The 15,812-nt window shown below is 32.2% G+C and overlaps 1 protein-coding gene across 1 annotated transcript in view; it reads left to right on the top strand.

The window, feature by feature from the left end:
• Positions 1–15,812, top strand: part of LOC119838285 — a 31,408-nt gene that overhangs the window by 3,383 nt on the left and 12,213 nt on the right. The window contains exons 2-4 of the mRNA XM_038364153.1: positions 8,962–9,113; positions 11,320–11,375; positions 12,519–13,421. Coding sequence (XP_038220081.1) covers positions 8,962–9,113; positions 11,320–11,375; positions 12,519–13,421 — 1,111 coding nt within the window. The remainder of the gene's footprint in view (positions 1–8,961; positions 9,114–11,319; positions 11,376–12,518; positions 13,422–15,812) is intronic.

Genomic DNA, 15,812 nt, shown 5'->3' with positions numbered 1-15,812 from the left:
ATAAATTGAGAAATCAATTCATTTCCTGCACGCTCGTCTGGTCTTGAACCCCCGACCATGTAAGGCAATTGGTAAAACAAAAAATATAAACTTACATTATTTCCTAGACGTATTCGTTAAAATATTATTTATCTCAACCCTTGCGAATTCACTTAGAATAAGATAAATGTACACGAATATTAGATATATAGTATTATTCTGTTACCTCCGATAGATTTATTAGTTCGAATTAAAACAAACAATATTGTTTATTTGAGACGGTAAAATAACGTTGTTTTATTTCAGCAGAGCTTCAGCGATTCAATGGGGCGAATAGTGGATGTGAGTAATATTGAGATGGAATTGCTTATTCGACTAACAATAATCAATCTTTTCAATAAATGTGCGCATGTACTTACTAACATTAAAGCACTCGGAAAATTGCTACGTAATTGACTTATTGTTGATTACGCATGAAAGATCGGTTTGTTCTAATAACAGAGTATAGGCTGGAAACATGTGCGAATGCTTTTGACATAATCATAAGGTTCGATTTAACGATTCATGATTTTCATTTATAATTGACCTGTTCTAAATCATACCATAAGTTAATGAAACTGCACTATTCTAATAAGATTGTACTTAAAAAAATAACTAATTCGCGATAAATTCTAAAATTATAATCTAACACAAGCCATCATTTTTTTATAAAAAGACTGATTATAAATAAAATCGTACCTAATCTCTGACACATTATCTACAATAAAAGAGAACATCTGTAACAGTGAAGAAAATAGTAACGAAAATAAAAAATGTCTGATAAAAATGAAGATTAATCAAGAAAGTATTCCTTTATTGTTAGTACTTTTCTGTAAAAAACCTTTAAGTTAAATATTAAATACTTTTCCCCAATCTTTTCTCATAAAAATGTCAACTTACAATCAATGTCTATATATACTAAGTACAACCAAGCATTTAAAAAGCAGAAAATCTGATACCTTCTAACACTTTCCTTTGTCTCAGCAATCAACATTATAAAACGTAAAATAAGAGCTGTTAACATAAACGTCTTTTACCTGCAAGCTTTGGTCTGAGCGTTTACAGTCGCTTTTTATTTCAAGCGTTCGTGGAGAGGAGTGTGAAAAGTACATGTTGAATGAAAATTGCTCGCTATACAGGCTTCCCCGCTAACTTCGCAAATGGTTTCAACGTTTCACTTGACACTGAGGTGTAAAGGTGCAAGAATTTATTGTGGGCGGGTGTCGTGTGCACAAAGCCTGATTTAAAACTACACTGCATACAGATTTAAGCGGTGATACATGTGATATATTTTATACTATATTCGTTTTCTCGTTGGAGCACATATGTAATTTAGACCATAGATAACTTTATACTATACTAGTACCAATTTTTGTTCTATATATTGACCGTTAGTGCTCATTTATGGCAACTATTAAATACAGTCTTTTACAACTCTCTCTAAGGGATTGGTTAGACATTAGGCAACCAATTGTTATCTGTTACGTTTTAAGTCAGGTAAAGAGCGTAACAATATAACTAATACAATAAAACTTAAAGTCTCAGATAATTAACTACTATATTAAAATAGAAAATAGCTCACGTTTTAGCTGCAATATTAAGGGAAATGTAGCTATAGTTTCGAAAGCATTAAAACCCATTAGCCATTCAAAAGATTATCCACCCAGTGCGCAATATACGGCAAAACTGATAAAACCAGAGGCCAGACACAAATAGGATAGATTGAGGTACATACTCGAATAAGCAGCTATAGGGTTATCGAGAAAGCGGCACACGTGCGTTCAGGAGTCACGGGTTATACGTGCGTGGAATTCCTATATCTTCGCCCTCACTGACCAGGAAACGGAGAACTATTATCATCGCAAAACTATTTCTTAACGCCTCAGACGTACGATCTATGTTTCAATCTGGGAGGTCTCATGCTGCGCGGTTGTCGCACTTCAAGTTCGTATGTACTTCTTGTGGAATCACATTTTTCGTTTGACATTCGGATAATGGTTATTGTGTAGTTTTTAGAAAGGCTCTTGATATCTGTGTATCGTATCTTATATTACTTAGATCTTAGATATTCTTAATATATTTATTATCTAACCATAATTATATGTTGTAATATTTTGACACACAGTTGTAAGGTAATATAAAATAAAGTTGTAAATAAGGTCGTTTTTATTACGCCCTGGCGCTTCCTGTTATGTCGTGCGCATTTTATTAAGTACTTTTGGACTATAAAATGATACCAGGTCAATCCTTAGAGCTGTAATAAGACAGTAATATACCAAATGGAGCATATTAACGTTTTGAACGACATTTAATTATTAGTGTTTAAACGATAAAAGTATACTCTGGGCTGTCTATTTTTGTAAACTTGCCGAAACTAGCTTAAATCTTATACCAACGCTTTTTTTAAGTATTTTTCCATTAACTGTTTCTTAAATCAAATTAATTGTCATAAAACCTTTAATACCTTTTGTTTTAATCTTTTGAAAGCTCGAGTAAACGATCGTGTTTTTCAAGAAAAAGTTTATACATTCCGCCTGTTTGTGTATTTGCATTCACAGCTGATTAGATGCGTTCACATGTCTAAGCATACATTTTCGTTCGTTTGCTGGAATACGCAATGTTTTTTACACATTGACGCACACGATAAGTCCATAAACATGTAAATTTCTGATGTGTTTTTCTGCATTACAGTACCACCAATAATGCTAGTGCCACCCGCTTCCAATTGATAAATAAAATAAATTTATTTCTTATCAAATTACAAGATTTGCTTAATTGTATAATGAATAGTCAATTACGGAAATTGTGATAAGTGGCACTGGTTCTAGGCTTAGTTCAAAAAACACGCCTGTGTAGACAAGCACCAGCGTCTTTCCTTACTTTAGCTCAATTAGTACGCCTTCAATTAAAATACGTCATATTAAATGTACGTCAATTTGCGTCATATAAAATACGTCATTTTCTGAATTATACTTCTACGTTTGTAAATAACACGTTTTTTATGATGATAAATAAAGTATTAAAAGTGAAACTGATCAGTCACCTGACAATTAGCAACCAACAAACAACGAATGCTATAAGTACCAGTGACCGAATTTCCATCTTACTATAACACATACATTCGACACAAGTGCTTTACAAACTATATATACATTTGTATGGCCATAGAAAAAACTATATCGAAAGCTGCGATAGTAATATGTAGGTATTATTGCGATACATTGATTGGACACTCTGAAAATCTAAAATACTTAAGAGATGGCCCAGTATGCGTTATGTATACTTAGACTACTGCGAATATAGATTGTCATTTTATACTGGCACATATGTCTGTCCCTTATCTCAGCAGCTGCCTCTTGCTTTTGCATCGTGATGGGAACTTGTAAGTTAGTTAAAGATAACAAGTTTCACTTTTAATTAAAATAAGAACGCCTGTTTCAATTTATATTAATGTTAGTAGATAGTTGTGGCAGTCTGGAAAACACGATCTTTAATATTTAGTTTCATAGCATCCAAGTGCATTATAAGCGAAATTTTTTTAAAGAATAGATAGAAAAAATTGATCACGAGGCGGATACCTGCGTAATTTCGTCGAACTGTGAACAATTTTTTTTCTATTCTTAATAAAAATTCTCATGTAAATAATGTTTTTAAAATTTCTCCTTATATCTTATGTACTTAAATTTGACGTACCCTATACATATTGCATACATACAATATACTTAAGAAAAAAAGCATGATTTTGAACTGCTATGGTTATTATTTATATATATTAAATTTAACTACGTTTACATACCTTTCTAGTCTACATAACAAAATTCGAATTAACATATCAAATAGTTTAGCCAGATAACACTGTTTTCAGTTTTCATGTTTTATACACCCTGTAAATAAGAATTGGTTACTATTACTCCCCTGCGCCGTACAACATGACTCTGCACCGTTGCCACACTTCTCTCTCCCAGCTATGCAGCAATGTTATAAATGGTGTTTTTTTTTTCATTTTTCTACTAATTATTTTGCACAAAAATTTATTTTTTATTTTAAAGAGATTATTTATCATAATACTGTTATGAACTAGTGTTGGCTGTGCTTTCATTAATTGTGATTTTGTCCTCTCCAGCCAGAATAATTAATAATGCTCTCATGAGTTTCAATGACCTTGCCTTCAATGATATAAGACTGAATTGCGGAAGCTCGAGCTTGTAAGCTTTGATCTGTGGCACAGAATTTTAAAGAAAACCTCCTTGTTTATTTTCTCTCCATGATATTTAGCATTTTTTGTTTATCGTTAATCAGCAGTCTTTTTGATTCAATATTTCTTCATTTTATCAGCAAAGAAAAATCACCTCGGTTTATCGAAGTAGTTAGCAGAAATGAAACTGATATTTCACGTTAAATCCAAAATTTGCTATGAAGATAGATAATGACTAAGAATAATCAGAGTAAGCGAAGCGAGCCCTCTTCTATCCTGCAAACTAAGCATTTTTATGGTACACTTTAGTGGGAAACTATGATATAAGTGTCATAGTTTCCCACTAAAGTTTCGGCATTGGCATAGCGTTCTTTTATTCATGTTATTTTATCAATCAAAAAGTGGTATTACTAACCCACTTCAATAAAAGGAGGAGGAGTTCTTATTTCGATTGTTATATTTTATGTTTGTAACCTCAAATCTTTCGCCTTAATGATTCTATTCTATTTATAAGCTGTTGCTTCAATTTGGTTCCGTTTTAATATGATCCAATCTTGACGAGGGCATCCACGAGAGCACTATAGTGTAGTCCATAAGTTTTGATACCAAACAGAAAAAGTTAACTATTTTTAACAAATAATTAAATTTCCTCCATAAAGTATAAAAAAATCAAGTCAAGTCGAAGTCAGTACCCAAAACAAATAAAACAACTAATTATGAAGCGAAATCGTCTTCACTTGTTTTTGCTTTTTGAAGGAGGTTAAAATATTTATGATACAATATCCTTATTCTAGCGAAGACGAGCAACCAACCAACCGACAAGTAAATCAATATATATATATACGTTCAGCCGCTCCTGAGTAAAAAATTGTTTTACTAATATGACTTTCTATTTTATATACAAGTAGCTTTTGTCCGCGGCTTCGCACGCGTTAATTCGGAGTAGTATGATAGGTGGTATTATACATATCTTCCTCTTGATTCACTTTATCTATTTAAAAAAAAAACCCCATCAAAATCCGTTGAGTAGTTTTAAAGATTTAAGCATACATAGGGACATAGGGACAGAGAAAGCGACTTTGTTTTATACTATGTAGTGAAGATTTGTACAAAGCAAACATTAGATTACACGCGTAATCCTCGACGGTATAAGGGAAAATAATTGAACCATATACGTAAATGTTTATGCGGTTATCACTTAAACGCTAAAGTGCTCATAGCACGCACCACGAACGTCATCGCAATGAGCTCAACACATTACATAAAGCCGTGGAGATGATTACGGGTTTATCGCCCTTACGAATCCTGAATTTAAATGTAATCTCTTTTTATTACCATACAATATAAAAGTTCATTGGCTTATTAAAATAACATCAAAGCACGTAGTCTTGGCACTAGGCATACAATTCGCCTTTAACAAGATTAATATTCGTAGCGCGAGTGACGACCCCCAGCACAATGACTACGTCCTCACGGCGCATGCATATTCGAATAATGTCCATATAATGTTTCGATGAAATTGGCTCTAACGCTTACCTTATAGCTTAGTCTACCCCTGTCTTTCGTGCGACGAGTGGACTTGAGTGGTGGCACACCGAGCCCAAATTGCGCTAATGTTACGTAATTTTGTATTGTGATACAAATAATGCTATTGTGTGTGTTGTGTTAGAACATGGTGCGTTTAAAATAGGGATTGTTGCATTCATATTGCTATTTATGCGAAGGTTAGGGTTGGAAGTTTCCGTACAACATGCTGAAGTTTTGTTCGCCGGCGGCGAGGCGGCGGGAACCGAATGCGGTCTGTTATATTACATTTGTATTATCATGTGTCAGGAAATTGCTTAAGTAAAATCATAGGCATAATATGCGAAACATGTTTAAAGAAATCGAAAGTCTTTTTTAACTTGTTATTTGATTTTTATTAGAAGTATTTAATCGACTTCAAAAAAGGAGGAGTCATTTCGACTGTTACCTCATATAATTTTACTGGGTGATATATTTTTTCTGATTCCTTTCTTATTTGAAAGCGGGTGCCCCCTATATGGTCCCATTTGAACTCTAAATTAAACATTTATTTATTCAATTAGATACTTTTGAAACGTCATAACACATTTTAACATTTACCGGTTCGGAAAGCAGTTCCTACAGAGAGGATGCTCTGTAGTTGCTCTTTAAAAATAATGTCAATTTTACATTTATTAATTCTACATATGTAATTTGTACATAACAATGATGCCAAAGAACTGTTATGTGGTTCGCAAGCAACATTCCGTGGATCTTCCATATGTTAATTAATGCTAGAAATATTAGCACAGACAACATAATACTTTTCTAGATAATAGGTATTTAAATTTTGTCTAGTTCAGTCAAGTTGAAGGCAGTTTTTTTAATTCGTTAAACATAATTAATTATCTATAATAACAACACTGATGAATATATTATGAATTATGATTGCAATTAGAGATACTTATTTTTTAACTTATTCATAATATCGCAACTTCGATACAATGCGCTATGTATTGTGATTTGTGGTCAAATTTAGATTGATACGGATTAGGAAATCATATTGTGGTGGGTGGTAGTTGGTTCAAATTTGAACGAACGAACCGCAATTATGTAGTATTTACTATAAATAACGTTGCTAAATAACGTTGCTAACTTTTCTACCCATATTGTTAATTTTTTTATCATCAATACAATAACATTTTTCTGATTCATAGCTATTGTTGATAACGTATCTAGACATGAATAAAAATGGTTTAATAAAGCCCTAAAGTTCAAAATGTCATAGTATCTCAATGACGTTTAACGATAGTGAAAATTGTTTTGAGATCCTTTCACATAGACTTTACCTTGTAAAAAAATTGAATATCTTCCATTTTAGTGACACTTCCTGAGGATAACCGTTATGTGTTGTTTCAAAATATTTTCGTACAGAATAGGAAACCCTATATTTATTTAGAAAATGTGCGTTAAAAATACCGATACACGTCGTAACTTGTAGATTCCGTTGTAATTACGTAAAGTTGTCATGACATTTATATTTTTACAGCACCAAAGATAAATAATAACATTATTTGCATTGGCTACGGTCATAAAGCGTACTTGATAGTTGACTCGGTTAGTTATGCATTGCGTTGGATATGCTGGAACATAATCTAATCGAATGATGTGGTTAATTATATCTTTAGCATATATAATGACTAGCATGCCCTGCGGCTTAATTTGCCAGCATACAACATCACATCTCAGGCGCAGCAAGTAAGATTATAAAGAGACTCCATGAAGATTTGGCAATTGCAATAGTTTTTAAAACGGATCAACATGAAATTGCATTTAAGCAAGGAAACCCTTTATTCATTCGTCAACATCAGCCCACATATGTTCCCATTGCTGGGACACAGGCCTCCTATGATAATTTAGGCCATAATCCACCACGCTGGCCAAATGCGGGTTGGCAGATGTCACATGTCGTCGAACTTTTATGTCTCGGACATGTCGGTTTCGTAACTATGTTTTCCTTCACCATTTCGAATAATGGTTACCTTATCAACATGTACAGATAAATTGAAAAATCATAAAATAAATTTATTTCCTGCACGCTCGCCTGATCTCGAAGCCCTGACGTATCATTTTGAAGTCCGAGGTCTCACCACTCAGTCACGGTTGCCATCTCACTATTATTTTGGTATATGTATAGGTATATGTACAGAATTTATTGAATATTTTATGTCTACACTAACGATTCGTGCTTTTAAATATAACTGTAAACGACTTCAACAATACCGTAAAACAAGCAGACAATCAATATTTTATTGATAAAACGGCTTTTTCGCGAGCGGAGGCAAAAAATTACGTGACATGAACGGTAAACAGGATCTAAATACCAATATAGCGCCAATCCTCCTTTATGGTTTATCTTCGGTTAGGAGCTGACATAATTCGTGCCTGTGTATGCTTAGCTGAATAGATAGCAGTGATGTGAATAATACACATGTGACATTTCCATCAACTGTTAATTAATATGATGTTATTTGTTTTTTTGTTTACTGAACATCCTTTATTATAATTATTGTGTAATTTGGACTGTAATACGCTAGTTTACCTAAGTATAAAGTAGGTGTCTTAGTTGGCTCTCATGCTTCTACTATGAATATGTCCTTCCTATTCAAAATATTTATAAAATCCCAACTACCAACCGCCTTCGTTCTATTTTTCACAGCAAAAATTTTGATTCTTTTGGTATTATTGTTTTTAAAGGGCTTAGTGAAGTATTAAAGGGATTTATTTCCTAATTATCGATACTTCTTCATGGTTTTTATGGATGTTTTCGACAGCTCCTTTCCATAAAATCTTTGTGTATTTTTCGTAATTTTTGGCAAGTCTACTATAAATATTATCAATAAGAAATGATCTAAAATTTCACATTTCATTCGTAAAAAAGGTACTAGGCTAATAGGCTTCGGTAATCAATTAAGACACTTTCACTCACTATCATAGAAGGATGAAAAATGTATTGAATGGACCATTATGTATACATATCACTTTCTGAGATACGTCGATATAGCCACCGTATGAAAAATGTGTTATCAAATGTTTTCACTTAATTGTGTAAAAACGAAACACATACATTAATAAATTGGCAAAGCAAACAATTGATTTGTCATTCCATTTGCAACTCAATAGAAATATATTACAACGCAAATCAAGCTTAATGTATTACTGATTCAAATTAATACAATTTTCAGGTAAATCCCGGCCGTAAAGCATCCTTAGGCGGTATTCGGGAGGGAGACGTCATAACCTCAATTAATGGGCAGTCGACCAAGAATATGACAAACTCTGAGGCGCATGCAATGCTTCGATCAGCTGGGCCTAATCTAAGATTGGGATTGAACGAGTAAGTAAATAATATAACATAAGAAAGCTATCTTTGGAAACTAGTAATTTTTAATTAAGAAACATTTACCTACAAATAGATAATATTCTGTCTTTAGTCTCAGTGGTAAACATTACATTTATGAAATTCACAAATCGGTAACTTTATTATTTGTTAATGAGATGCAAGGGAATGTTTAAGACACTTTAGATTATAATGTACTAGCTTTTTCCCGCGGCTTCGCACTCGTTAAATCGGAGTATAATAAAAGATGTTATTGTTGTACTTATAAACCTTCCTCTTGAATCATTCTATCTATTTAAAAAAACTCATCAAAATCCGTTGCGTAGTTATAAAGATTTAAGCATACATAGGGGCATAGGGACAGAGAAAGCGACTTTGTTTTATACTATGTAGTGATGTTCAGAACACAACACTTTAATTTTCAAAATAAATAGTATCTTAATATCCGTTTCTCCGCGTCTCCATGCTGAAATAGCGTCTGTCATTATACTTTACAAGTAAATGTACTTACAATCCTGGCTTTAATCCCATCGGGAAATTGGTTTGATATATTATTGTGTAGAATACTAAAATTTGGTGAAACATGAATGGTATTCCCAAAAATAAAACTTATATTAGTATGCTATGAGAGAAAAGCTTCCTATTAATGCCTCTAAAATAATGTTTTCTTATTTAAATTATATCATAATAATAAAGAACAATGAAAATATTATTCATAAATGCGTCTATTAAAGTAACACGAAACAAGTATTACGCTGAGTACATTTAAAGCTTCCATCGTCTGTATTCTGCTTGGCTTGTTGAAGCATCTTGGAGGATTTACATCTCGATTCTCGAATGCTCTGCGAAACGAAATAATTGTCATTATATATTGTGTTTTGAATAAATATTATAATTTAAGTAGTTATGTGCCTCATTATGCACATACCAATTCATTAATTGTAATAAATAAGAGAATATTTATTAAACCTGTATATGTTGTTTTGCGTAATCTCTTATCATATTTTATTTGCGACAAATACTTAAATGTTAAATAAAAAAAAAAGCAAATAACCATCACTTGAAACAATTACAAATTATATTTTACCACCTTGTATTTATTTGTGATATGTACATCAGAGTTGTTGAAACGAGATAAAATAAGTATATGAAAAAACGAATCTTGCAACATTTTTATTGTAAGTAATACAAATTCTTTAATTTCATCACACTAATGTTATAAATGTTTGTTTGGATGTTTGTCCCTCAATCACGCTGAAACTACTGAACGGATTTTGATAAAATTTATGCATACGGGGTATCGGATAACTTTGATGATACTTCTTATCCAGATTAAATACTCCCTTGGGATAAAACACGAATCTTGATATCCGAGCGGAGCCGGGACGAGCGTCTAGTAGTATATTATTTATATATGTGCATTACATTAGTATAGATTGAGTGTCTATATTTACCCTAACCTTATCTAAACCATTAAGATATTACAGGATTTAAAGGGTTGTGAATCCTGTGAAATAGTAAAATGTACACCTAAGGTGTAGAATGCACATGACTGCGTGAAATGTTGGTGCAAGTAAATTTATTTCATCGAATTCCGAGAGTATTCCCCATTATATTTTAAATAGCATTTATTGTATTAGAGTAATACATATGAACTCCCAGTACCTTTTTACTCGGTATTTTTAAAATTTATTACTTTTTTAAAAGAAAACTAAGAGTAGGAACCTCTTCGCTAATATTTTTTTTCTTTCTATAAAAATCGGGTCTGTATGAATGAATAGAACATTGTTTGAAAAATTTAAGCAAGCGAGTAGGTATTTTAATTTATATATTTAATACATAAGTCAAGAAAGAATAACATAAAAAACTTAAAAGCACGTTTTAATGATAGAATATTATGTCCTCACCTATACTATATTCGAAATAATTAATAAATTGAATCATTGAAATTATTAAAATTAAATCTGTTCGTTTAAAGTTCAAGTCGAGTCTAAAGAAGTCGGTTACATACAAACATACAAGCATACTTGAAGCATACAGGTAAATCTAATATAAGCGGGTTCAAAACAATACGTCGTGTAGCGGTATGAAAATGAGTATAACATTATTTAGGGCCGATGCGATATAGCTATGTATATGGAGAAAAGTTCTCTCCCCAAGCTGTTCAGTTCCGAAGTTTTAATCTAAGTTTTCTTGTCACCAGAGACAAAGAGATGTCACCTCGAAGAAGATCTATTGGCAAGGCTACCGAGTTGAAAAGTAAGTTGAACTTGATTTTGTTTCCCTAATTAACTAATTTGATTTTTTACCTTCGTAGTCCTATGAGATACTTGATTCGTATAGGTATGATTAATTGTGCGTAAATTATTGAATATATTATAATAATATATATATGATTCTAGTAACAATTGCTTCAATTGTCATCTTCTTGTAGATTGGATATAAAATCAAAGTTATGTAATATCTGTATCTTCGTATATTTTTTTAATTACCTCATTTACTATGAAATAATATTCCCATGAGTTTCATTCAATATTAATCCTACTGTCTCATGCTTTCTTCGAAGACGATCAATTTGCAATACTTTTCTATAACTTTAAATTCAACTGACTTATTTTACTATAACTTTAATTACAACTGGATTATTTTCTTTAAAGCTAGTAGGTACTATATTTTATTTTATGTTGTAGATAAGAAATCAATAATTTAATATTGTCATTTAATAAAAAATAAAAACAATTAATTATTTATTGCACGTGTAAATTTCATTCACATATTATAAATCGTAGTATCTTTATCAAATTCAATATTTATTTGTCACTTTTTAAGTAAATCGGGATATCGTCTTTTATAACATTTGGAAATATGTTTATTTCTCTTTTCAATAAATGATTACATTTCAAATGTTGATATATGGACAATGGCTTATTTAAAAACTATATTTGCACGATTTTAATAAAAATAAGATTCTTTCAAAGAATAAACTTCTTTATACTTTTCTACGATAAATGGAAATAAATATTCGTCCTACTTCGTGTTTGAATGCAGCATCGACAGGTATTTCAATGGTTGTACATATTTAATCTCGTAGAAAGCGTACATCCGTTTATCTTTCAATACCAGTCAGATAATACTTAAGATCATAAATTTGTTTATTTATTTTCCATTCTATTTGTTTATGCATTGCGGAATGAAAAATCATAAATTTCTCTTCCATAATACAAATACAAGACACACACACATTACACATTATTTTATTTGTGTAAATTGAAAATGAGAAACAAAATTTTGATTAAGGTATTTATAGATTTTTAAAATTTAAAAAAAAAATAATGTAAAAATATTGTTACAGGTATAACTAGCAACTTTATGAACGTCTACTTATTTTTTATTTATTTTCAGGACCATCGCATCTGCTGACTGACATTAACAGCGGGAAAGCAATATTACAAGCACCAGTGTATGCGACAATACGACCTGCGTCTCACAACAAATCTACAGCTCCACCAATGAGATCTCTCAGTTCACCTCCTACTTCAATAAACACAGCCCCTCCATTAACTGTTGACGAACCTCCAAAAATTCACCCAACAAATCCATTTTATACAACTTTACCGTCGAATTACTCAAGTGCTTCCAGATTACCAATACCAAATGGTCGATCCTCGTTTTCATTATTAGATAGAAATAATTCAATTACTAGATCCAAAGATACATTTGAAACTTGTGATAGTAAATCCCCTTTTTCTAATTATAATCCTGAATCAAATTTACATAATCCAACTTACAATTTACCTGTTAATGGTGCTCCGAATACAGTGGAATTAAATTCCTCTAAGACTTATGACACGAATGGAACTCAACAAAATAAATCTCATGACAACTCATATCTTCGTAATCCTTTTGATACCTCCCAAAATAGTGACTGTTTTGATAGATATCATAAATCTAATGAACAATACAATGCAAATTCTACAAACGAAGCGGATTTCAGTTCAAGAGAAGAGGTGATGAAACATTCGATAACAGAACACAAAATAAGTGAAATCGAAGAAGTGAAGACGATAAAAAAGGTGGTATTGAATGGTTCCAGTGATGAGATTTCTGATATGTCTGATATTAAAACTGATTTAAAATTAAGTCCAGACACAAACGGAACAAAGGATACGCCCAAAGAGCATATAATAACTCCAATTATCGAATCTAGAAACGGTGTCAAGAAGACAGAAGGAGACCGGCAGCATTTAAGTTCCTCAGTGATTTATAAGCCAGGTGCAGATACTTTTGACAGTATATCGTTACAAGGTAAGTCGCATTAATTATTTTGTTGAAAAGACGTTATATGAGAAATTTTGATGGTTCTTAATGGTTCTTAATCATCTCAATAAATGGCGTGGGGTGCCCCTTAGGCACATGAAACCGAAAGAGGAGAAGAAATTCGATTACTGTGGCAGGATCACGGGTGGCCGAGAGGCTAGGCGTTGCTACGGTTAGGCAAGAAACGCAGGTTCGAATCCTGCCTCGTGATCAAATTTTTTCTATTCTTTCAAAATTTCTCATTTATAAAGCATTTCAATGCTATAAAACTAAAAATTAAATTTAACAAAGGCCGCGTTCCATCGATACAATATTGTAATCATTGAAATAATGTTTCGTATTGTTTGCGATGGTTCTTAATCATCTCAATAGATGGCGTGGGGTGCCCCTTAGGCACATGAAACCGAAAGAGTAGAAGAAATTCGATTACTGTGGCAGGATCACAGGTGGCCGAGAGGCTAGGCGTTGCTACGGTTAGGCAAGAAACGCAGGTTCGAATCCTGCATCGTGATCAAATTTTTTCTATTCTTTCAAAATTTCTCATTTATAAAGCATTTCAGTGCTATAAAACTAAAAATTAAAAAGACGTTATATGTAAATTCTAAACGAATAAGTAATCCGAGACACTATCCGGGGTTACGAAAGCCTCTAAAATAGCAAGAACTCTCGAGTTTAGGAAATATTTCAATCAATTAATAAGCTGAATATTAAAGTATTTATTGAAAGAGAAGATACGATACAGAACGTTGATGAATAAAATTAAGTTAAATTACCTAATTATTTAAATTTTGTCATTTATAATTACGTAAAGTACAAAGTCATACTAAGCGCGTCATTTGAAATCAAGAGCAAAGTGTAATTTTATTTAATTGTCTCTTGTAAAGCTCCTAAACAAATGCAGAATTGCTAAACAAAATGTGTACTAAGTATTCCACGTTTGTCGACTCTGTAATAAAGCATATTTATCCTTTTTATACGCGACGTGTAATTTTTAAGAGCAGCAATAATTAATGCTGTAAGTCACATTACCTACTAATTGAACTACATAATGTGGTGTTCATTTTACCCCTTCGGGGCATTAAGCTCGGCGCAGTTAATGTATCTATATGAAATATGAAATTTCCAAAATGTTATATGATTAAATATGATATTTTCATGAGTACAATTAGTTGCTGTAGTTTACACAACTTCACGCAAAATTCATTTTAATAACCGCCGGTTTGCATAATAAAATCAATAGTTTTGGTTATATTCAGTTACGAGCGGTCCGTCCCGGCTTCGCTTGTGGTACAAATATAGCCTCTCACTCAGCAAAGTATAGTTTATTTTTTGAGTCGGTCTAGCAGTTTTTGTGTGATGATAACGTTACAAACATATAAAATTTTCCTTTTTACAATATTAGTGTAGATGTAGATAGATATAAATTAAGTATAATGATTGTGGTTGAGGAAAAAAAAACAAATGAATTCGAAACGCCTTATGGTTTACACCGAGCAAATTTTATATAAGACAGAAATGCTATTAAATCTGGACTAAAAATACAATGATAAGTCTAATTAAATACCTCAAACTACGGTTAATATTAGTCTAAGCTGTTTAACCGGGACTAACGAAATCTAATTTAAAAATGCTCCGCGCTTTCCTGGTTTACTTTAATTCTGTACTTACTTAAAAGCAACTAAGTCACCAGCGCGAACGTTTCAGACTCGAGAGGGCTCAGCGAAACTCTGATTACGAACTTGTTTTGTAAAAGTTAAACCTCCCGTAATGTCGTATGAAAATGCATGAGACTGCAAATTACTGTTTCTAGACGCTAGCTGGTCTTATCTATCAAATTAGAAGTAAAACGATGGCTCATTTAAGGAATGAAAGGCGGCACGCATAGCATCATCATATCATACTAATATTATAAATGCGAAAGTTTGTAAGGATGTGTGTGTGTTTGTTGCTCTTTCACGTAAAAAGTGCTGAACCGAATGCAATGAAATTTGGTACGTAGGTAGCTCGACAACTGGAATAACATATAGGCAACTTTTTATCCCGATATTCCGGGATACGGACTTAGGCGGATGAAACCGCGGGGCGCAGCTAGTAGTAAATAAATGTGTATTTTCTATAAAATATCTGTTTGTAAGGCGTGCCTACCATGCCATTTGATGAAAATGTTAAGGTATTTATTTCAGAACTGTATCTCTTAGCAGAAGGAAATAAAATGAGAAGAATTTGTTATATGTATATTTGCAATTACACTGAGAAACTGTAATTACTTTTTTGAAGTTATTTTTGTAACTAATAGCTATACCAATGGTAAGTTGTTATTTTGTATAATATACAAAACGCTTAAATGCATAATAAAATCTCTTTGTTGTAAATCGTTTT

This window comes from Zerene cesonia, unplaced genomic scaffold (genome assembly GCF_012273895.1).
Source record: "Zerene cesonia ecotype Mississippi unplaced genomic scaffold, Zerene_cesonia_1.1 Zces_u002, whole genome shotgun sequence".
NCBI lineage: Eukaryota > Metazoa > Arthropoda > Insecta > Lepidoptera > Pieridae > Zerene > Zerene cesonia.
Note: the sequence above shows the minus strand (reverse complement) of the source record. Positions and strands in the feature narration are given on the sequence as shown.